Raw genomic sequence first — 24,490 nt, forward strand, 5'->3', positions numbered from 1 at the left:
GGGGTTGATTTACTAACCTTATAAACACACCACGAACATGTATACACCTCTGTAGTGTGTTCCCTCCCAGCATGATCTATGGGTGGAATCTAAACACCTTTGTAGTGTGTACACACCCAGCAGGTGTGTTGTGCAAAGCCAAGCATGAATTGCAGGTTGATGTTGTGTAAATTAGCTCTATGTTGTGTTGCTTGCGTTGATGAATGCAGGAATGTAAATGCATGAGCTAACCATTTTTGTCTAAACTGTGAAGCAGCATTATATATGCCTCATGTGCATGATTTTTCCATATATGGCATTAGTGGAAATATGCTTTTAGAGACTTTTTGGTTGGTAAATACGTTTTGCTGTGTAAAAATCACACGCACCTAGTGCGTGCGTGTGTTTAGGTTAGTAAATCACCCCCATTATGTCAGTTAATTGAAATGCACAAAAATCCAAATAAAAAGGCTGCATAAAAAAAAACAAAAAAGGATAGAGAACATGTTTCAATATGAACTCAAAATAGTAAAAAAAAAAAAAAATCAGATCATGTTTTGCACCTACATTTATTTAAACCTAGCATGACCTTTATCTTCAAATCAGGTTATAACACCAATTACATTCCAAGTGATCTAATAAAAGGCACACATTTCCTCCTATTGCTAAATTATTGATTAAGTCAGAAATACCTTTCCCTACTTTACAGCTAATGCAAAAACCCTGTAAAATGCCTAAAGCGGAGGTCAGTTCTAGCAGCACAGTGGGTGATCATAGATCCTGCAATGCTACTGAAATTTTGATGGGGCTTTGAGACTGGATATATCCCTTAAGGATTTTGAAATGCCTTGACAAATCCAGAGCATGAAACACAGCAAGGTGAGCCCTTCCATACCATGCATGGCTTTTCCAATCCTCCTTTGAGAAACTGGCTTCAAAGAAAATGTTTTGAGTTTATTGGGGAAGCAAAATGTCAAAGAATAAATGAAGTATGAATAGAGCATCAAAACCACATAGCTACACACAGTGACTTAACTCCATGAAAAGCATACAGTGAAACTAACCATAGGGGAACTTAACTATAGGTGATGCTTTCAGTCTGGGGCTTACTACCTGTTCTTTTAATGCATAGTAACCTTATACTGAATGAGAAAATCATGAAAGCCAGGAAATCCCTCCACATCACTACAGAGGGTGGGTTGAATTTTTAAAAAAGTACATATACGGAAAAATCTAAATAATCAAAATGAAATAAGGAATTATAAGCAGAAAGAATAAACAATTTACAAGTTTTACAAATATGGCTATAGGTATAGCTGGCAGACCAGCTGAAAGCATAGGGGTATAAGACCATGAATCTATAGACTGCAGCAGAGGGGGGTTAAGAGCTGTTGTTTTTAATTAATTGGCCGACCCAGAGTTTTGCATTGTGAAAAGGGGCAGTAAATATATACAGTAATTGCAAACAATGCCAAGAAGCAAAGTTTCATTTTCACTCATCAATTACATGAATCTGATTTATTTTTACAAACAAATCTAGAAACAAATCACTGATGTTGTCAGCCTTGTAAAATCAACCCTTATCACAGTATTGCCTAAATCTCCTGAAATACCTTGTCTTCCAGAATATGGAAATGTTAGGCAGGACCCCACCTTTTGACAGCCTTTCCTGCCTGACCAATTCATAACCTGACCTGATCACTGTTAGGTAGGGGGCCCAGGCAAACAATAATGGCTTCTAGAAAGTTACTGAAGTCCAGCAGCACTGTCATGGGTTTATCTTAGAGGATAGTCATGTTCTGGCATCCTGTGATGCCTACTATTGTAGCAGCCCTTGTTTGTTGTATTATGCTATCAATAAATTGTAATGATTGCTTTGTTTTTAATGCAAGCCTCTCTGAACTGAAATAGAAAGAAAATAAAACCTAAACAGTACACTTAACGTAAGGAAAACTAAAACTAAATGTATTTGCTATATTTATATTTGAACACAGACCTATTTTACAGAATGGATATCTAAATTGGGTTTCTACTTTACCTAAAAGATTATCCACCCCTTCACCCTTACGGAGCGGTAGTGGGAGGGTAAAATGTGCTTTCCCCAATAATTTGAGTTGGTGTGTCACGCTGCAGCTGTCACATGCCAGCTCTATAGATCAAGAACTGAGCAATCACAAACTGCTCAGAGTCTTCTCCATGCAGACTGACAGTCCCATCTCTGTTCTCCAGCACTCATTGGAGGGTCGGACAGGGGAGAATTAGACACAGCTGGCTTACGAAGGGGGTTCTTCACAGTAAAATCAGTAAGGGTCTGGAACTCACTGCCACAGGCGGTGATTTCAGCAAATAATGTGGAATTGTTCAAGAAACTTTTGGACGATTTCTTAAGGGACCGTAATATACAGGGGGTACAGGTACTCCTAGAATGAGATCCTAATAGGTTGGACTTGATGGACTAATGTCTTTATTCAACCTCAAATACTATGTAACTATGGCTCTGGAGAGGAGGAGCCAGCTGTCAATTTAGGCAGCGCAGCTCAACGCTGTCAGCATTTAGCAGGCAGTAGCATGCTATATCCTGAACTTGGCTCATAAATATACTCCTGTGACCCAAAAGAGAACTAAAACCAAAGAAAGTTTGGCTTTAGTTCTCTTTTAACCAATATAAATGTGGCAGCTATAGGCTAAAGCATAGCCAATTTCTTTTAGAGAGACACTACCTGCGTATACAATGTGAAAATGTCTCTGGAAAGGGAATTTGCCCAACCCCATTGTATTTCCCTTACCTGCCCTCAACCTCAGCTCATTGCTCCTCCACAGCAGCCAGGAATACCTGGCACTGGGGTGTGCGAGAAGCACGTGATCTGCTCCCCTGTGATGATGTCTGGGCCTAGCAGCCAATGACTTGGCCTGAGCACTGTCTGAGCATGACTGGGGTAGTGACATCACCACAGCCCTGGATCACCTAAACAACCAATCTAAATGTTGGCTGCAGAGAAGACCTGCGCTACGAGGGAGCGCTGGTAAGGTAGTTTAAAGGGAGTCCGAGGATTTTCTTTTCAAAGACAAGTGACAGTGTTTCATTAAGATAAAGTAGATAAGGGTTAAAACAATGGTGAATTTAAATTTATTTCTATGTCCCCTTCGGGTCAATCATTTCCCTTCTTTTCTCCAAACAGAACAAATAAAAAAAAATTTAAAACAGGCCTGTCAGTTGGTCAGTCATATAAATTAAATACCAGTTTTTTCTATATTTATATTTTTGGACAATTTCAGTACAGCCAATAGTTTTTTTTTGCTATAGAAGATATTGGTACCACCATCTTCTGCCCATTGGCTTTTTACTTAATAGGTAATATTTCTGGAGAATCATTATCTAGGTTTCTGAAATGCTACAACTACCTTCCAATACTCACTTACATCACATTTTCCCCCATACTAATGGTTGGTCAAAAAACAATTGCACCCCCTGACCATGTCTGTATTCTTTAATTTCAAGTTGCAGACATGAGATTTGCTGCTTAGTTATCAGCATTAAAGAAATAATGAAATGAGACGACTTGAAAAATTTAGATGCCTGACTTGTACCTTTAGTGCAGGAATGTGGGCACAGACCAGTTTGGGGGAGATCACAATGTGGTGTCATCCCAAATACAACAAAAATGATGGTCAAAAGAAAATAATGTCTAAGCGTGAGGGCCAGGGAAAATCACACACCATCATTATTGTTATATATAGGCTGGATCTACACTGTTCATATGCACATGGTAATCCACACACGTAGGTGTGAATTGGCCCATAGAGTTTCCCTTTGTCTTTCACACTAGACTGCAGCGCATAGATATGAACCAGCCACACAGGAAAGAGTGTGATTTTTACCTAAAATGCATTGTCATGCAGCAAAATGCAAGATTTTTGCTGCATTAAAATTGACAAATGTGAATAGGCCCTTACATAGCAGACTGTACATGTGGTTGTATCCAAGGCTCCTCACTTCTACCCAGACTAAAACCAAAGGCTGTTCTTCTATGCCATGACTCATCAAGAGTTGTTCTCCATATATGCTTATGTTCCTAGTAACATGCTTTGGCAGCATGAAATTGTGCTTTAAGTATGTACACTGAAGATGTTTTCTCCTTAACAGTACACATCTTTGCTGCACAGTAATGGGGCACACCATGTGGTAAGATTCTTTATTCATTAGCTAAGACAAATGATGCTTCTTGAAAGGTTGTTTTGAGACCATGCAAATATAATGTGACTTTATTATATGATCCACAATTGATATATGGTTGCGTTCACAGCTGTTTATTCTTCTACCACAAGCAGATATAATTCGAATGTACTTCAAACGGGACAAGCAGATTAACCCTAATCTGAATGAAATAGTACTGACATTTTTAGGGACACAGGAACAGGGCACAAGGTTTCCTTGCACCTGCAACAGCCTTTTCCCTCAGGTCTGCAAAGAACACTACACAATATGCTGTTAACACAAAGATTCTTAACACTAAAAACCTATATGCTAACATGTTAATTTACAGCATAATAATAGTTGTGCACAAACCTTCCTGCTGAGAGCCCTCAGAAGAGTGTTTGAGAGGAAGTGTGCAGGTCCGAGTGTAAGAGAGGCTGGAAACTTTGCCTCATAGACACTCTTTCTCATTGCTACCTCAACCAAGCAAGAGAGAAACAACAGAAACGTAATTGCTCAAGCTCACCAATCTGGCTTAAAAGTTTAATATTATAGGCCTGCAAGTAGAAAGTACAGCACATGGGCTCCTGGAAAAATTATCCTATCCTTGCAGGTAAATCTCTATATGAATAAGACACCCAATTTTATTAATTTAAAATCTTTTTTGCTATTAAGAAACACTACAAGTCTGATAAAATTTGAATTTGGTAACAGCGTAGCCAATTATTTATTTCTATTTCTGGTTCTCTTCTGAGTGATATTGAGATCAGAGCAGTTGTATATCAAAGCAAGCCATAGATTTACAAGCTACTCGAAAACTTAAATTTGCAGAAATTGTTTTACCTCTAGTGCCCATGAATACCCACTGATCTTTCTACCTGTCAAGCCCCAAGGGCTGACGTTAAATTTACTCCAAAAGTAGTGGAGATAACTAAAGCATAAAAAAGGTTAGAAACAAAAACTGGAAACCAGACATGTCCTTAAAGATATAAAGGCCATACACAGCATTTTCAAGACATGACACATAAATCACACTGTAAATAAACAAAATGGAAGAAAAAATGAGCACATTTTGAAAAAAGTTTATAAGAAAGTATTTGTTACCAAAAACACCAAAGCCCAAACAACAAATCTCCATATTTTCAAATAACATGAATCCTTTGCAGCCTGAAGGCAGTGCCGGTTTGCATGGAATGGACATTTTCATAATGCCTTTCAATCTTATGCTTGCACAGACAGTTTTTAATAAAGAGATCAATTAAAGTAGAAGTATCAGTTAAAGTCAAATTCAAAACAACAGTGCTTGATATGAACTGGATAAGTCATTTCTGACTAGAAGGCAACAATTGTGTTGACCATAATAAGCATTCAAATAATGTTTAACACTTTGTAAAATGGTTGTTATGGATACAACCTTTTCCACTGGCACCAGCTCTCAGAAATGTTTTTCCTTCAAAAAGTTTGTATTACATTTGGTCTGGAGCAAAGTAATGCATGTGTTAAACACAGCAACCAATGACACTCCAGCTATTACATTACTTTACAAGTAAACTGTTAGAAATATATGACTGAACTAAAAATAATGGTTAGTGTGTTATGAAAAACACAGTTTGTTCTTCCAAAGAGAACCATCAGCCACCCTGGCGCAGTCAATCAAGGGTAATAAGAACATGGTTGATAGTATCAGACTAAACCTAGGTGATGTCATGTGGATACATGCTCACTTGCTACAGCTGCTATCAGTTGTTTTGTTATTTTATTCCATTTGGTTAAGAAATGATACTTCGCCTTTAACTATCTTGGGTGTTATCATTAATTCATAAGTTTGAAGCAGATAACAATAAAACTTTGAATGTGAAGCCTCCTCACACTACATTTTAATTTAACAATTATTTGTTGCACAGCACTGGTCTATATCATATTGGTGCCTTGCTGAGATAATTATTTTATTAGCTAAATGTAGTTTATAAAATGCATTACTTATGGATGTATTGAAAACAGATTGTGTGTTTTCAAAGGATGAGTGTCAGCTTTCTTTATATACCAACATTCCATGTATTAGGTATAAATAATGGCTCAATAAGAAGCTTATCATCTCAAGAAAAAAAAAATGCAGACTTTAGATCACACTAAAAGGTGACAGAAAATGCCTGCAGGAATTTCCCTGCTAATTGCACCTAAAGAGAATAAATGTAGTTAGTTAAACACAGTCTGTAAAATGTGGCGGTGCACCGATGTATGTGGTTAATCTATATACAAAATATAGTCCCTCATTTTGCTAAGCATATATGTCTAGTGTTCAATAGGAATGGTTGGTGAGGACCGTGACAGGGAACTAATAGCATGCAAAGAAAGTAATTGCATTTGCCACCGTAAAGTGGATGGTTAAGGTAGGAAGGATGAATGGCACAGAAAGGAGAGGACACATGTTTGTCTTTATTAAACACTGGTTAAGCACTGGCAAATATTGAAATGTGAATTACGTATTGATGGAATTCTTTACTGAGAGAGGTTTTACAAGGTAGGTAGACACAGCTGATCAACAGCAGTGTCAGCAGAAGGTGTAAAATCCAAATACATCAAATGGGAACTCCATGTGCCAAAGAATTCTATATTATTTTGTTATCTTTACATAATTTCATGTTTTTGTTATAAACACCAAGAAGGTATTAAAAGGTAAAGGTAAGTTGACACCCCATGCTGGAGTTGATCAAAACATACTGCCCTTTTTCATGGCTGCAGTATAAGGGGAACTTCCTGATTCTAAGCCCTATCTCCTGGTATTTACCTGTTAAAATGTAAAACTTTAGGGGGCAGTAGTGGCTCTGGCATTTGGTAGTTAGTTAAATTACGATGGGGGAGGGCTCTTCAAGGCTGTTGCTATCTTAGAAAGTTTTAAGGCAGGTCAAGTTATTTTAATGTGAATAAGTGCATATTATACTTCCACTGTCCGTGCAGACTGGACGGGATTTCTGTGTAGACAACATAGGTTGTCGCCTATGAGGGCAGGTCTGCCAGGGACAGCATGCAGTCACCCACAAATCATGTTAGTGTCAACTACAAATTAATGCATATGATAAAAAGGTTTTAGACTGTCCCCTTGCTTGCCAGAGAAGACCAGTGGGTAAGCATTATTGCTGACCCTGGAACAGTCTGTGTAGTTATGCTGGTTTTATCATGTACAGTTCACCCACATTGGGTTCATCCATCTAGCACAGTACAGTGACAGTTTTACTTAATGTTAAAGTTATCAGTTATAGGTATAGTGTAAAGTGGTTATACTATCTTTTTCAATCTCTATTAGGAGCCTAATCGATCATTGAATGCTTATGATTTCTGATCTTGTTAGTGTAATATTAAGACTTGCTAGTCATCTAGGATAGAAACAGGGTGACGCAAGAGAATTGGCCCACATGGGCAGGAAGTACTAATCTTGCCCCATGTGCAGAATTGCCTTGTCTTTCAAACAATAGCTATGCTTCTAATGCAGGAGCGCATAGGATGCCAGGTCCCAGTCCAAAGCAGCAAATGCATGCTCAAGTGTACTAAGGAAATGGCAATTGGAGGTTTCATGCACTTTTTCTTTCAGTCACTATATATGTGTCACTTTCATACCTATGTAGAAATGGCACCATTGACATTTATCACTGGGCTCTTTCCTTCAGTACAGGTGCATGCCAATTTAGAAGGCAGATCTAGGTGAAATAAAAAACAAAAAAAACACTGTAATGCCAACACTAGGAAGGCATTGCTTGTGGTATAAGCACCCTGGGATTTAGAGCCACTGGTCATCTAAAAACCTTTTGGGTTTAATTTTGCTGGTTATCATAAATGAGCAATGGTAATATGAAAAAACACCAGTTAAGGCAGTTTTGAATGTTCTGTATAGTCAGCACTAGAAGTCAATAAGGCCATGGATGCAGTGCAAATATATTTACAAGGAGCAGGATTACTGAAGGAAACAGCAGGGTGAAAATTCAATGTCCAGTCAGCAGGTTGGCAGTGGGTTCTTGACTAAGATGTGTTGTTGATGCAGTGGCAGTCAGGTACCTGACTGTGCTGCCTGGCAGGGAAGCATAGATCACAAAATCCTCTGGCAAATAAATCAGTTACTGCATATGTACTTCTACTGTGTATTTAGCAGTTTGTCTGAAGATCAGCTTTAACAGAAACGTTTTCTTCTGCAGCATGCTATTAGGACCAGGCTGCAGGCTTGCTCGCCTTGGGTCCTCAGGAACAAAGACGTGTGGCTCCTGATAAAGTGATAGCAGACACAGATATTACGAGTAGAGTTTTCCTGTCCATGTCTGCATCCATTTGTCTACTTTTCTGCACCCCCTCCCACAGTCTCACCTTAACAGTCCTTATTTCTTATAGATTGTATTACAGGAAGGTAGGTTTAGATTTGTAAAACAGATTAGGTTACTTGACAAATGTACATTTTAATTGCCAGGGCTATTAATTTATAAATTTTTAAAATTAACAATAGCCTTCACCAGGACAATGGTATAAGAAAAAGAATAACCCTAACATGCTTAACATCCATATACAAACATTATTTGGAGTAATAACTACACACAACTGGGTTATCTATAGTCCTCTGGTTATTTAAGGGAGAGATCTCTACTCGCTGGTGGTTTTTGTTTCACTGGGAAACTCCTATGTCTATGTATGCTACTCTTGTTTTTGTTGGCTAACTCGCACACCCTCCTCCATCCACTCAAGGGATTCAAGTCCTACTCTCCTTGTTTTTTCCTGTCTAAAATATTCTCACATTGCTTTACTACCCCAGCTACAATTACTAACAATCAGGAGTACCATGAGCTGCAAACTAAAAACCTTCCAATATTATACTAACAAACCTGGCATGTGGCAACTAAAACTGAATTAGTGATCTACAACTAAGGAAACGTAACTGATTTACTATTAATCACTGCAATACAAGTAGTCCAAATTTGCTGCTATTGATACTGAATTATGGCATGTAGGACCCTACTTTGATCTGGAATGAGTAAACTTTTAATAATAAAGTATAAAAATATGTATCTGGAAATATGTGCACCTGTACAATTTAATGCAAGTAAGTTAAGTACTACACAGGATAAATGGGGCTTGTGGTAGCCTAAATCCCTCAAATGCCTTTAGACATGAAAGTTAAAGGTTTGTCCATTGCTGGCAAAGTTAATGTAATTCTTGGTCTTCCCTCTCCCAGGTCTCACTCACTCAATCTATACATTGTAAAAAGATAAGAGGACGCAGCAAGGGGCTGAGCTGCAGTAAACTATATGAACATACTATATGAACATACAGCCAAGAATATAAAGTCTCATGTGCAAGCACCAAGAGGTGCATGATTTTGTCATTTATGAGTTAACATTGAGTAATGTTGACTCTGGATGATGCCTGAACAAAGATGGCATCAGCCTTCTGAGGAGAAAAGAAAACAAAGAGGTTAAATACCGGTAAGAGTTAGACTTACACATTACCTCCTATGCATGCATTTAACGTGAAAAATAGGTCTGAACCTATGCCTGTTTTAAGACCAGTAGGATGCTTTTTTGTTTATCTTCTATATATTTTTATCTTGTGCTTTATACAGTTATTATGATATTATGCAAAAAAGCAATGTCCCTAGTAAGGCCAGGAGTCTTGCATGGTTTTATTTCCTTCTCTAACTGACCTTCTGAAAATATTTCTGACATTGACAAGGCTACTCAGGAGCTGTGGAAGAACATATTTACTGTGCTCTAAATAGAACTGAACGGACTTTTGCCAGGAATATAGAATACACGTCATGCAGGAACGTCTCCACTAAGATGGTATGGGGACACGCACAGGTCAGCCAGGATCAAGAAATCCTGCAGAGCAAAGGTAATACTATATAGTGTTAGGAGCACTGTAAAACAAATGGAAAATGACTGAATAGCTAATAATTGCATCAAACGTAAACATTAACCGTCTACGAATAGAATGCACTCACGTTCCCATTTAATGCCACTGGCATTCTGTTGCTAGTTGGTGGAACTTATTAAACAAGATTTTTAGAATATATTAAAGTATAGTACCAACATGTTGTTATCCTCTCCATTTCCAGAATAAAAAAAAAGAAATAAAGATTTAACCCCTTCGTGACGGGAGACGTACACTGTACGTCCAGCCACAAAGGGACCAAATGACTTGTCACGTACACTGTACGTGACGAGTTATTTGCTGCTTTAGAGGGCTGTTAACCGCTGAGAATCAGCTTTTAACATTCATTAAGGGATGCCCTTACTACAGAGGCATTCATTAATGAAAGGGTTAACCTTTTTCAGACACCCGATACCTTAATATCGGGTGTCTGAGAGTCAAAGCAGAGCGGACACACATGCCGGCTTTTGCCGGCATTCTGACAGCTCGTATAGATCGAGAGAGATATCTCTCTCAAGCTATACTTGCTTTTTTTTCTTTTTTTCTTTCATGAATAGATACATAATGTGTCTATTCCTATAATGTATCTATTCCTGGAAGAAGAATGTTTGCTGATCGTTGTTGCAACAATCAGAAAACATTCAGTGACAGCTGAATCCTGAACTGCTGCAGGATCAGTGTCACTAACTTATTATCGGCTGTTCTGAAGTTTGAAGCAGCCTGATAATAACCAAAAATGTATTAATTTATCAAGCAGTAACAGTGAGATTAATTCACAATGACTGCTTGATATAATTAAATAAATAAAATAACATTTTTAAGTTTAAAAAAAAGTGAAAAGTGTAAAAAAAAAAAAAATGTGTAAAAAATAAAATAAAATAAGGGACAAATAAATGAATGTATTTATTGCATTTTTTTTTAGCTGTGCTGGTTTTGTAAAAAAAATACTACAAATCAAAACTGGGAAAAAGTGTTTTTTTTAACGTTTTTTTCCTCTTTTTTTATATTTTATTTGTCCTAAGTGAGGCGTTATACACACATATGTGATATAAATATGTAGCCCTATCTGTCCTCTAAAAAACAATATATAATATGTGTGGGTGCACTTTGTAAGAAAGTATATTACTAACGTGGAAGAATCACACAGCAAAAATGTCAAAAGTGTGTCAGTCATTTACGAACAGAAACTAAAAACTAGCTCAGTCATGAAGGGGTTAAACAATTATAGATTTTAAGAGAAAAAGCTTGGAAAGGTGAGAAAACGATAAAGGAAATAGGCTGGCACAATCAGGTGGAAAGCTTTGGCTGATTGATGCGGCCCAGCTAATATGGCAAATATATGCCAACGCTATACTGTAGAGCTCAAGGGCAATATCCTGACTTCCACGTAAGAGTAAACGTCTATGTCAGGGTAAAAGGTATGTCCATTCATTATTTGCTAGCTAGATAGCAAAGGCGGGTGGTTATATGAAACACTTTCTTTTGGCTCCTTCAATATGCATAACGTGAAAATGTAAATCTAATCATAATCGTAAAGGATTTCCTTTTCCAAACCAATTTTTAAAATAAAAATGTTATGTGTTGCCAACTTTATGCACTGTCGGTTATTTCAAAACAGGGGTGTCAAGTCAAATTTGATATTTCACCTTTGTCTTGTATTATTATCTGAAGCCAAAAATGCGAACTATTAATGTTAGACACACAGATCAAGTTCCATGGGTGGTTTAACCATGGAACTTGATCTGTCTAAAGATAGCTGAACTCCACTCAATGTATACACCCTCCTACCTGATCCTCTAGCTGCTGCCACTGCTGCTGCTGCGACTGGTCCATAGGTTGCTGCTGCAGGAAAACCTGTCCAGAAAGACAAACAGAAAGACTATAGAATAAAAGCTCATAACTTTCCCCATGTCTGTACATGCTCTGAATGGTCTTGTTCATGGTATGTCTCCTTCATATTACAATCATTAGGCAAAGATAATGTTTAAGGGAAATAACCGCTGTCATCCAGGAACTCAAGCTATTGGAAAAACCTTCATATAAGTGAAGACATTTTCCGACTGTTATGATAACTTAATTATTTATCTGATGATTCTACACTAGAGATTGGGTCAGCTGTGCATGTATGCTCCCTAAACGGATATATGGACACCATTCATGAAGAATGTGAAAGCATTCACACAACATGTACAGACCAACAGCAGCATGAACCACTGACCACATGACTGTCCCTTGCCACAAACTGCACAAATTACTTCTACTTTTCAAATATAAGTCAAATAATATATCCAAAAAATATATTTTCACTCCTTACAATAAAAAAAAAGGCGTAGCTGAATTCACAAAGTGATTTTTATCATCACATACCATACACTTTCTATTTCCTTTTAACATTTTGTCTACTTATACACACTGTGAAATCTACCTATGCTGAATATCCAACTGTCTGGAACATTTAAAGGAAACATGGTTGCTGCCACTGCTGACCTCTCCTTCTGAAAATGCTAGTTGTCTGACTGCAACATTGATTATATTGCTTCTAAACATCTGACTTTCCTGACTCGCTAACCCACTCCAGGTCACTGACTCAGAAAGCCAGTATGGCAACTATATAACTAGCATTTTTAGGAGGTCAGGAACGGCAGCTATGCATTTCAGGACAGGTTTTTCTTTACAATCTAGTTATAGTTGGAAGTGTACATAAGCGGTACTCAGAAAACTTTTGGGTGCATACATGTTATATATGTAATACTCCCTTTGATATGCTACAATGTTGCCTGTTTTTTGGGTATTGGTATTCAAACTTTCTATTTTCAACTCATTGTAACAGAGCCTAAAATACATGCAATAATTTGCTTAATTTTTTATGTTTTCTAGTGAAGGACACCGTTTATAAGAAAAAATATAATGAAATGAATCAGGCAAAACATTAGCTCTAACTGGAGACATTCCACATCCTGAACAAACAGAGGCAGCTGCAGAGAATGTTGTTTCGTAAACACTAATCTAGGTGAACGGAAAGCAAGGATGTAAGCAGCCTGGCTTAATTCCATATTCTATTCTTTGTTCCAAGAAAAGAATGAAAAATAAGAAGCAAGCAGAAATTGTAATAATCTGGACCATTCTTAGGATACATGTTTGCTACTATAATAAGTATTTAGTTTTTCCAAAAAGCAGCAATAGGAGAAAAGAATAGAATGTGGCCATCTTCAACCAGATTTGTAAAATAAAATTATTTTCGGATCAAATACAATTTGTGAGACTAAGTGTCACTAATGTTACTGATAATCTTAGGAATCCATATTAAAGTAAACCAAATGTGTTAAATAAATACACAATCCATACTGGCAGCAGATATTAGGCACATCAGGTCAGTGCTCTGGGTGACCTGAATACTTGGGCACATTAAAATATGCACATATCAGCCCAACTTCCTAGGTTGAATGCCTGGTCCTACCTCCAAAGTCTCACTAATGATCACTGAGGCTGCCCATCAAAGTCATGGACTAACAGTGTGGCTTAGAAGACAGGCGAAAGCAGGACAAGGTTTTTAGTCCAGAAAACCAAGGAAATGTGTACATATTGGAGTGCCCCAGGAATCAGGCATCTGGAAGAAGCTGAAGTCCAGCATGGATTAGACAGTTATTTTTCATTTTAGGTTTATTTTATGTGAGCTTGTAATTATCAGAGTTAGGGTAACTGCAATTGTATTTGGAAAAACATTAGCATGCAATCTATACACGGCACATTAAAAATAATAGCGCAAAATATAACAGGAGACTAGAAATCAACTAAAGCAACATCTACCCTTAATGTAAGAACTGCACAAGACATCTAGTCTAGTAACGCTATGCTACTGAATAATCAATTAAATAAAGACATACTTGCATTTAAATAGGGTAAAAGTGCTGTTAATAAAGAAAAAAACCTAAATCAATATGCAGTGTCAACAATCAGTATAAAAACACAAAGCAATTTAAAGGGGATGCTGATGATGATGGAGAGGTCTCTGCCACTCTCGGTTTCCTAGAAAACATCCTTTAAAGTTCTTTGCACACTAATGCCTAAGTTCACAAAAAATGTTTCTATACGACAGCATTATAGTATAAGCAGATGCTGCTGCAGGTCAATTCTCTTTCATTATTACTGTAAAGTGATTTTCTTAAAGTTTTCACACTTCTACTTGCTTACACTGCCATGTTTTCAGAATCAGATTGCACACATACATTGAGGGGAATTGACCAAAACTGGAGCAGACAAAATCTGGAACAGTTGCCCATGGCAACCAATCAGCTTCTCTCTTTCGTTTTAAAACCTTAACTGAATAAACTAAAGAGAGAAGCTGATTGGTTGTCATGGGCAACTGCTCCAGATTCTGTCGGCTCCAGCTTTGATAAATCCCCTGCACTGTGTTCTTTTATGTTTGCAATCGCCACTGTTGCTGAGAGACTGCTGTGACTTAAAAAACTATTTGGGGCAGTTACAAAAGTTAACTGCAAGGGTTAACTGCTTGTTTTTCTCTAGGATCTAAGAAAAAGAAGTTAAACTCACCAGAGCCCTGATTCTCTGGCAGAGACCACTCACCTCTCTCCCCCTGAGGCTCGGCATCCTCACATCTAATACCCTGTATTGGACGTGATAACTTACAGATCCTTAGACCACTGGGAGCAGAAGGGGGAGGGGAGGCTGCAGGGACCAGTCTAGCAGCCAAGCAGGACTGAGGATCGGGCGAGTATCTCTTTTTATATTTTAGACCCTAGAGAAAAATGAGCAATTAACCCCTGCAGTGCAGGGGCAGCTCCACTGCAAGGCAAAATTGTGTAACTGGCTGAAGTTCCTCTTTAAGCAGTACCAGGACAATCTACATAGAGAATGTATTATAGCCATTAATATATTGCTTAGATTTATGTTTGTGGAACTAGCTGTGCTGCTAGGCAAAAAGCAGAACATGTATATTTACTCAACAAATTCCATGGCCATACCCAACTAAAACTAGTTTTAAACAAAGTTTAAGTTACCATAAAACTAACTGCTCATGCCATTGATTAGTCTGATAAAGTTTGGATTAATGATGTTTTGTCACAAATGGTTGTCAGAAAATGGATGGAGCCACGTAGTGTAGTAAAAGCTCCTGGTCTGTAATATGTACACTTACCACTGATCATCCAGGGCCCTGTATCTAAAGTGCCAAAGGCAGGACCCATTTTGGAAGAGGGGGCAGAAAGGGAAGATACCCGGGGGACAGTGGTTTCATTGAGAGGGATTGCTGGGCCCTGGAGGCACATGCCCCAGATCTCATGGGGGGCAGAAGAGGAAGATACCTGGGGCACAGTGGTTTCATTGGGAGGGATTGCTGGGCCCTGGAGGCACATGCCCCACATCTCATGCTAAGTGCCCCTTATTTCATTTACTACATTCTGCTGCTTTCCCTCTACCCCAAGTCCTGATGATTGCCGGCAGACCAGGCTTCTTCATGTGTGCAGAAACTGGTCATGCTGCCATCAGCTTGCCTGCTTGCCCACCTGCTACCACTGTCACCAAATTTATAAGTATGCTGCTGCTGATTGCCCAGAGGGGGGCAGCCAGGCTGACAATTAATGTAATGAGGCAAACTGCCCACCTATAAAGGAGGACACGCTGACTACCAATTCAATGGGGCACACTGACAACAGGTGTAAGGGGGTACACTGAGAAAATGGGAAATTAAACTATAGACTAGCATTTTAAAAGAGCTAAAGATTATAAGACCATATCCAAGCAGCTTGATGTTCCTGTGACTAACGTTTTACATATGATTTGAAGTTTAAGGTTCATGAAGAGCAGTTAATCGCCTAATGTAGCCATAAGACGAAAATTGGCTCCAGATTAAACAGAAATATAGTGTGAATAGTAGACAAAGTGTCGTGGAAAACTTCCAAAGAGATACAAGCTGAAATTATAGCTAAAAGTACATTGGTGCCTGAATGCACCAACACTTTTTGGATGACAGTGGGCTCAAAGAAAGAAGACCCAGGAAGACTCCATGGCTAAAAGAAAAACATAAAAAAATAGACTGGAATTTGCTAAAATGCATATTGACAAGACACAATGCTTCTGGAATAATGCCCTTTGGACAAATGAGACAAAACTTGATCTTTTTAGTAGGTCAGACCAGCTCTGTGTTCACAGATGAAAAAATTAATCTTTCAAAGAGCACCGTACCTACTGTGAAACATGGAGGAGACTCAGTTATGTTTATGTAGCTGCTTTGGTGCATCTTGCATGGTGTGCCTTGACTCTGCGCAGGGCACAATGAAATCTCAAGGCTATCAAGAAATTCTGGAGCAAATGTATTGCCCAGTTCTGTCTCAGTGGCAGGTCATAGGTTCTGCAACATAACAATAACCCAAAACACATAATTAAGAGCACCCAAGATTTGGCTAATAACAAAACATTGCACTATTCTGACGTGGCCTTCTACAAGCCCTGATCTGAATCCAATCGAACATCTGTAGAAAGAACTGAAACATGCATTCTGGAGAAGCCACTCTTAAAACCTGAGACAAAAAGACCAGCCATGGTCATGTTTATCTTTTGAGCAACCGGGGGTTACGGTGGGGGGTGGTTGGGGAGTAGTATAACAATATAGTTAGCTGCAGACTAGAGTTCTGCTTTAAAGTGTCTGGGCATACCCACAGATTTAGACAAGAGGTGTCCTGAATGTTCTGAAACCTGTAAGATTTATTATGCAAATGTATTTTTTTCAAGCTTCTAAAGCTGACATTAGATTGTCCAGGGCACATACCAGCTACTATTTGACAAATATAAATGATGGTCTCACCAAACAACAGCAAAGTATGGAATGAATGGAGCTGAATGTAAAATGTGCATAACACAGCTCCTAGTCACTGGCTTTTAATACTTTAATGATATAGTGGGTTAGGCTATTTAAAACCAGAAATCCCTCTAATGCAAATCATTTATGATATCTTTCTTAAACAGAAGATAAATGTATTATTTAACATACTTCTAACGTTTTAGCAGTATGGTAAGAGGCATATGACTGCTACCTTGCAAATTGTTCAAAGATATGTGATAACCTTCTGTTCTGAAAATGCAATTGCTTTAATTAAATTTCAATCCTGGCTACAAATGTGGTTACATATTATCAAGCACCAATCACAGGACATATAACCTCAGTTCTCTTATTGTGTTTGGTCATCTCCACCTTAGATGTTCAAAAGCTGATGCCAGAATGAAACAGGCTGACTCAAACGTAGCTCTACTCTCTACCAGTAGATAGGGAGTAACTGGAATTAATGAGCTATGTTAATGCAGCAAATAACCATCTGTTGTATTTAAAGAGTTTATACTCAAAGATTTAATGAGGGGCAAACATAAGAGGATTCATTTTGGATCACATCTCAGCACTATATTATGGTTATGAACTTGCTAATCTTCCCCCAGTCTCTGAAAATGGGCAAAACAGCATGCTGTATTTATGAAATGAACATTTGTGTATTTGTATATAGATGCAAAGCAAAAAGCTTAAAACACAGGGTGGAAGAAAAGCAATTCATCCATTATGTTGCAGGGAAATGTTCATGCTAAAGCATTTTTCATTGTATTGAATCACCAAGCAGCTAAGCATTACAGAAGCATTTTTTTTTAAAATAAGAGAACCTGTTATTAAAACAGATATGTCCTTATCCAAGCGATTGCAGCAAATGGACTCTGGCTGTGCAACATCAGTTAGATGGTTTAACTATGCAAGGGCCTTATTTAGTAGCAGTGGAAAAGTGTGTGTATGTGTGTAGCTCATTAGATCATTGTTTGTCTTGGATGTAGTCCAAGATGGTAAATACAGCATTAAGTTGGATTTACAAAGTGTATGTAGAGCCACAACTTTTTTCTTTTTCATTTTGGATAGAGTAGTGAAAGGTTTTTTTGTGTCATTGTTGTGATCTTACGCTCGGTGTTGGTGGATCTCTTTGGTTTGGGGTAGGTTTAGTTGTGATCCATTTTGTGATGGATCGGTCATTAGTTGTAAATACCACACACCCATGAATACAATGGAGGTGTGCCTGGTACATTTGAATATTGTTGTGATCTTCTCTATTTGTGCTGGTGACCATTGTTACCAAGAAGGAAAGTGATGGGAAATCCAAAATGTTACAGCTGTCACCAGAACAGTCATGTTACGGTGACATCGGTGTAGAGATCACTTCCTGTTGCATCCGCAGAACAGGAAGAGAAAAGAAACCTTCCTATCAGGAATTAACTGGCAAGGGGTTTAACCTTTCTCTACACTACCCAACCTGAAAAAGATTTGGCTACACGTTAGGCAAAGTAACACACAGCACTGGCTTCTGGATCATCATACGGTTATATCAATTTTCTTTGGTCATGAGGAATAATATTATCTGCTGGGATGAGAGTGCAAAGATTGGAAACATTTAATAAACAGAAAGGAGACTATCAGTCAAGTTTAAAAGTAGGTGTCTAATATCTCTTTACTAAACACGCCTTCAATTACCAGTTCTCATATTAATTAAAGCTGAACTCCAGGAAGATATACAACTTACAAGTTATTGCAGCTCAGTAACCATTCACATATTATTCAATCTAATTTTCTTAATGCAAAAAGTGTAATTACTCAAGTTTGACTTAGTATCAGCCTTTTAAAGTCTACTGTACACCCTGTGCATCAGATGACAGAGATGGGGAGAGAGAAGAAGCACACAAAACCAATTAGGTGCGTTGCAGTGCAAGGAGCATGTTAACATTGCATCCACTGTCCAGCTACAGTGTGGGGGTGGGACTTGTAATTGAAAGTGAAACTGCAGCAGAGAAAGTTTAGGTCCCCTCCCCTGAGAGATAGGACTTTGCACATGTCAAGACTGGATAGATATAAATACCCCCACCTTTGGCAGGTCAAAAAGCTCTTGTATATGTATTGTATCTGTCTATTTAGCCATTTGACTGGAGTTTTACATTAACAAGGTTGAAATTCATCTTCTTTAAATCAGACACACAGTATAATCACAGAAAACATGCTCCTGAATATGCAGTTAAATTATTGTAAAGTTAAAAGACCTGTTTTTAGTATCTTTGTTAAACAAAAAGTATCCAGATTGTGTACGTGTTACACAGTTCTCCATTAAAGAAAAGAGCCTTTCCCTTTATTATACCAAAAGCATCAACAAGATACCTCGTAATTCTATCTAGGGTTCTAATATAAAGGAGTATCTGACAAGACTAATGAAAGCAAACAAAAAAAAAAAATATGGTGATTTATTTCTTCATGATCACCGCAGGCACTGGTGAGGGAAGATAAGACATCCATTATTATATGCATTTCATTTACCTGCTTTAATTATGTAATCGTATAATTGCCCTAGATGTAATCATAACTCTGTACAGCACCATGGGAGTTGCTAACATTATATCAAGCAATTATTGATTGCTAGTAATTGATTCTTGTAGATATAGATATCACTTTTGTTGAGATCCTGTGTTTCCATAACAATCAGAATTGACAAGGTTAGTCCTGAATTATGCCTGTTGTGTTTTATGCATAAAGACCTAACAGGTTTAGTGAAGCTCCATATGGTAGTTTGTCTTCCTGCAACTGTGACTGCTGGACTCCCAAAAAGCATACTTATTTTATAATTGCCTGAAGCTATAAGCTTTACAGGGCTATTTAAGATAACTAAAGTGGATTCAGACACTTCAATTGGCAGATATTTCACAATAAGAGTTTTCAAATTGTTTCCTATGCTGTCCAAGAAAATCCCAAGGCTTTCAGATCAATTTCATGTTGCCTTATTAATAAGCTGCTGCTTACACCAGTAACTGGACTTTGCACACACTATTAGTATTTAATTCGTCCTCCCTACAGCAGTAATTTCAGTTTAAATAATAAAGAATACTTGTTAGTGTAAATGACACGTCTGCTTATGCCCTAAGGCTCTAATTTACTGTGTCTGCCTGCACGTGCTGGTATATATTGGACTTGTTTCACTAAAAATGGATAAATGAAATGTTCCTTGGGAGAAACATTTTTACACAGGATTGCTTCTTAATTATCAAATGAATCATTCCCATAGAAATATTTTGCATGCTATTGTTTGCAAAGAAATATAGTAATATCAAAAGTTTCTTACCATTCATTTTAAATCCATTGTGCTTAAATGGAATTTGCCAAGCTGAAACAATGGAAGATGCCATTGAAGAAGCAAAAGGACTCTCCACTTTATCCAAAAATGTATAAAAAGATTTGTTACGCTTTAAAGGAAGCCTTTCCAGTTATGAATATGGAATTGCAATTGCAGACATAAAACATGACAAAGGTCATAATTATTTTCTATTTTATCTAAAAAGTTCAAAATAAAGATTTGGTTTAGTTAAATTTTAAAAGAAAACCTGTCAGGTTAGAAATATGAGAGCTGCCACATTGTTCATGAAGGTACATGATCCAAGGCAATCATCATCATTATACTTACAATACTACCGAGTCTCTGACTATATAAAAGTGTGTATGTATCAGGTGTCCAGACACTTTCAATGCACATGCTTGTTGCAGGTCAGTGATAAAACCATGTAGTGCAGCAAGAATACAGAAGCCAGCTCTGAAGTGGTATGCTCTGTGCTGTTCATGGTGCTGATGGCTTGCTGCAGATTAAAAGCCAAAGTGATCCTAAATAGACTTCTAATAGACGGGGTAGATTTATAAAGGAGATTGGGTCGGCTATCTGCTGTTCAATAGACACTGCAGTGTTTTCTCTACACTGCACTCTGCATCTTACACGCTTGCACAGTGTGGAGGCTGCTATGCCCCACTAAGTATTATCTGTCTAACACTGCAGAGAGCACTCTGTGATTGGAGGAGAGGCTGGTCACATGGATTTGACAGATCATGTGTCTTGGCTTCCCTATTGCTGGCATTTCTTTCTTCCCCACATTAATTGGAACAGGGGTCCACTTGCTTTGGAGTCCCAATGTAAGGCCATACTGCTACTTAATAAATCAGCCCCTGTGTGTCATTAAACAATAAAAAGTAGCATGCTGAATGCAACACAAACCCCCTAAGGTACTTGCATATACCTCCTCGACATTTTCAGAGTCCTTATAGCCCAGCGTGGCCCAATATGCAGATTTAGAATTTGGCTGAGAAACTGAAAGCTTGCGTGCCTCCTCCTGCTTCTTATTGGGCATTTTGCTGCACCATTTCCTTGAAGAACCAATTAGAAGTTGTAAGAGGCAATGTAGGGTGATCTGTGAATTTGTTGTCAGGCCTCAAGATTTGATCAATAGAGAACCACAAAATTAAAAATTACTAAGACACTTTGGCAGCAGGTTTGTGGTGGTCAGGTACATGATTACTGGAGCACTGTCACTAGGATTCATCCAAGCCATGATCTCTTTAGCTAGTGGGATGGTCTGTTGCAGTGATCCTGGCCAATGATTGGTGACTATTTCCAGGTGATGAGAGCTTCTAGCCCATACTGGGCCATAAATCTTGTATAATAATAATAATACTGGTCAGCAGGAGTGTCTTTGATGGTGATCATAATTGAAAAGTATATAGGGGAGTACCAGCCATAAATATCTTAGCCTCGGTGGAAGGGGGCGTTAGCTACCATGAACACACACTTACTGCAACATGTGTTTCAATTTTCCTGCAACAGGAGTTACTCTCAGAGTGGGTCAGTACTATTCCTGTATATTATATTGTGAGCTGGAGCTGCTATCATTGCAGTGGAAGAAGATACTCTGTGTGGGTTTTTGAGTTCAGCTATTCAAGTTTGTCTTTCTTATGAGTACAGATATATTTTAAAATTTCACGAGAAGGCACCAGTCTTGTTATGTTTACTGAAGAGGCTATGCAAAGGTGCATTCATGGTGCATTAATTGCATTCAGAAATCTACTTTTTATTTTTTAATTTAACAGCCAAAAATGCTTTTTCCTCTATAATAAAGGTTTGGAAATTAAATGCTAATACTGCTAGGAGAGAAATTTAAGAATTAATAATACTTCAAAACATTCCCTCTTTGATCTAAAGGGACTAGTTATTGCATAGTATAATAATGTTTTATATACCGTCTTTAAGCACGAGGAATGGGATAACTCAACTGAATGTACTATGTCTATTGTGTTTTACAGTGATCACACACCAAATAGATTTTCTTGACATTTACCTGTCAACACAATAACTAAGCACTGTGACAACCAACCCAAGCAACCCATTCAGATTATACCCAACCAAGTAGGTCCCTACATTTAATAGTAAGCTGTGAATTTTGGTGATTTAACAGAAAAAATAATCTAAGGAAAATCTGACTAATGTGTGGCCAGTTTATTTGTTCATATTAGCATTAACAGGTCATGTCAGTAAGTGCTGTAAAGCAAACTGCCAGAAATTGGGAGTAGTGGAATGTTTCATTATCTGGTAGTCTGATGGAAGAACGAAGTTGGATTTCAGGGGAACGCTACCTTCCTGATTACATAGTGTCTACTGTAAAATTTGGTGGAGGAAAGATAATGGTCTGTGGCTGATTTTTAGGGTGTGGGTTCAGACCATTAGCTCCAGTGAACAATAATTCTTAATGCCACAGCATACAAAGACATTTTAGGCAATTTGTACTTCCAACCTCATGTGCAAAAAGCTAAGTTAATAAAGACATGGCTTGACAGGTTTGGTGTGGAAGAATCTGAGTGGCCTGCACAGAGCCCTGACCTTCACCATACTGAACACCTTTGGGATGATTTGAAATGATGACTGTGACCCAGGTGCTGTCATCGAACATCAACAACTCTCAAATAATTGTTGAAAAGCCTCCCAAGAAGAATAAAGGTTGGTATGGGGAGTGGGAAAACTCCTTGTTAAAGCATACGGTTTGGGAATAGGATGTCCAACAAGCTCAAAAAGGTGTAATGCACAGGTGTACACAGACTTTTGGCCATATACGGTATATTTACCTCTTATTTTGCTTCACATACTTTTAATAGTGTCTGCACTGCCTAGTATAAATACGCAACTTTATATGCATTGGTCAAAGGTCTCATGACAGGGAGGATGTGTCTTTCTGTAACAGGACCATGCCTTTAGTAGATGCTGTGAGTCTGTGACTAAAGAGAATACTCTAACTTTATCTGCTCTGTTATACAACCTAGTGACTGGTAGCTGTTTAACTTCACTGCTGAGGCACTTCACTGACAGACAAATCTTATAAACACTTATTCTGGAGGCTGTAAGGAAATATGCAATGGCTTGAAGATATTACAAAATAATTAAAGCTCTTCCGTAATGGTAAAAATCTATCATCATGATTGATTGCGGGAGAACAAATTATAAACATGGATGCTACTTCAATTACTTTCTAATAAGGAAAAGAAGATGCAGGTGTTTAGAAAAATAAAGTTATAAATAAATAAATTACAAAGCCGAGATTCAATTTTTTTTATGACTTGAAGAATAAATATGGTTTGGAGATATAAGACATGAAATAATGCTTTGCACATCTTCTCTGCTGGTAGATTAGGCTTCCATGGCTATACTAAAAAAAGAAAAAAAAAACTTCTCGAAAAGCTGCCGTCACTTATTAGTTTTCTAATCAGACCTGTTAAGCAAAACTGAATTTGTAATTCAAGTCACATGGTATGGCAAGTACATTCTTATTAGTGAGTAGAGGGTCTAAAGTTCCAATCTCTGCAAATGTACACATCCATGTACAGATCCAGACATTTGACAGATTCTAAAATAATTGTTCAACAATTCTAAAAATATATGTAAATCCAAATAAACTTCTCTTATCTGATCTGAAAGCATTTTAACGTATCTGTTTAAGTGCAAACCATACCTGTTGACCCTGCCAAAAATGCAGTGCTGTCCCATGCATTCTGCAGTCTTATCTCAAACAATTCTAACAGGAAATATGTTGGGATTACAGAACACCCCCCATCCCCTTATGTGAACCTGATTCACACCTGAGCATTTTGTAGCTTGAAGCTCAAAGCAACCAGCTGTAGCTCAACAACTGAAGCTCAAAAAAAGGTACATGAGCTACTTTTGAAGCAGAGTGGTGCATTTGTGGCCTTGTAAACTTCAAGGGAAGCACCTGAAAAATGCCTGGATAGTCTGAAAATGAGCAATTTTCCATTGGCTAAAACAAAAATGCTCAATTGTAAAACAAAAACCCTGCAAAAATGTACAAATATAAATGCTTCAAAATCGCCCGTGTATTTACATACCAATGATCAGGTGTGAATGCAGTCTTAACCCCTTCATGACTGAGCTAGTTTTTAGTTTCTGTTCCTAAATGACTGACACACTTTTTACATTTTTGCTGTGTGATTCTTCCACAGCAGCAAGTTTTGATTATTATTATTATTTTTAGAATTATTTAAATAATAATTATAGTATA

General features: G+C 37.8%; 1 protein-coding gene across 1 annotated transcript in view; it reads right to left on the bottom strand.

Moving 5' to 3' along the window:
• The window catches only part of MSI2 (musashi RNA binding protein 2), a 608,564-nt gene that overhangs the window by 58,227 nt on the left and 525,847 nt on the right, over positions 1-24,490 (bottom strand). The window contains exon 11 of the mRNA XM_018565450.1: positions 11,873-11,938. Coding sequence (XP_018420952.1) covers positions 11,873-11,938 — 66 coding nt within the window. The remainder of the gene's footprint in view (positions 1-11,872; positions 11,939-24,490) is intronic.

This window comes from Nanorana parkeri, unplaced genomic scaffold (genome assembly GCF_000935625.1).
Source record: "Nanorana parkeri isolate BGI_ZX_2015 unplaced genomic scaffold, ASM93562v1 scaffold848, whole genome shotgun sequence".
Lineage (NCBI taxonomy): Eukaryota > Metazoa > Chordata > Amphibia > Anura > Dicroglossidae > Nanorana > Nanorana parkeri.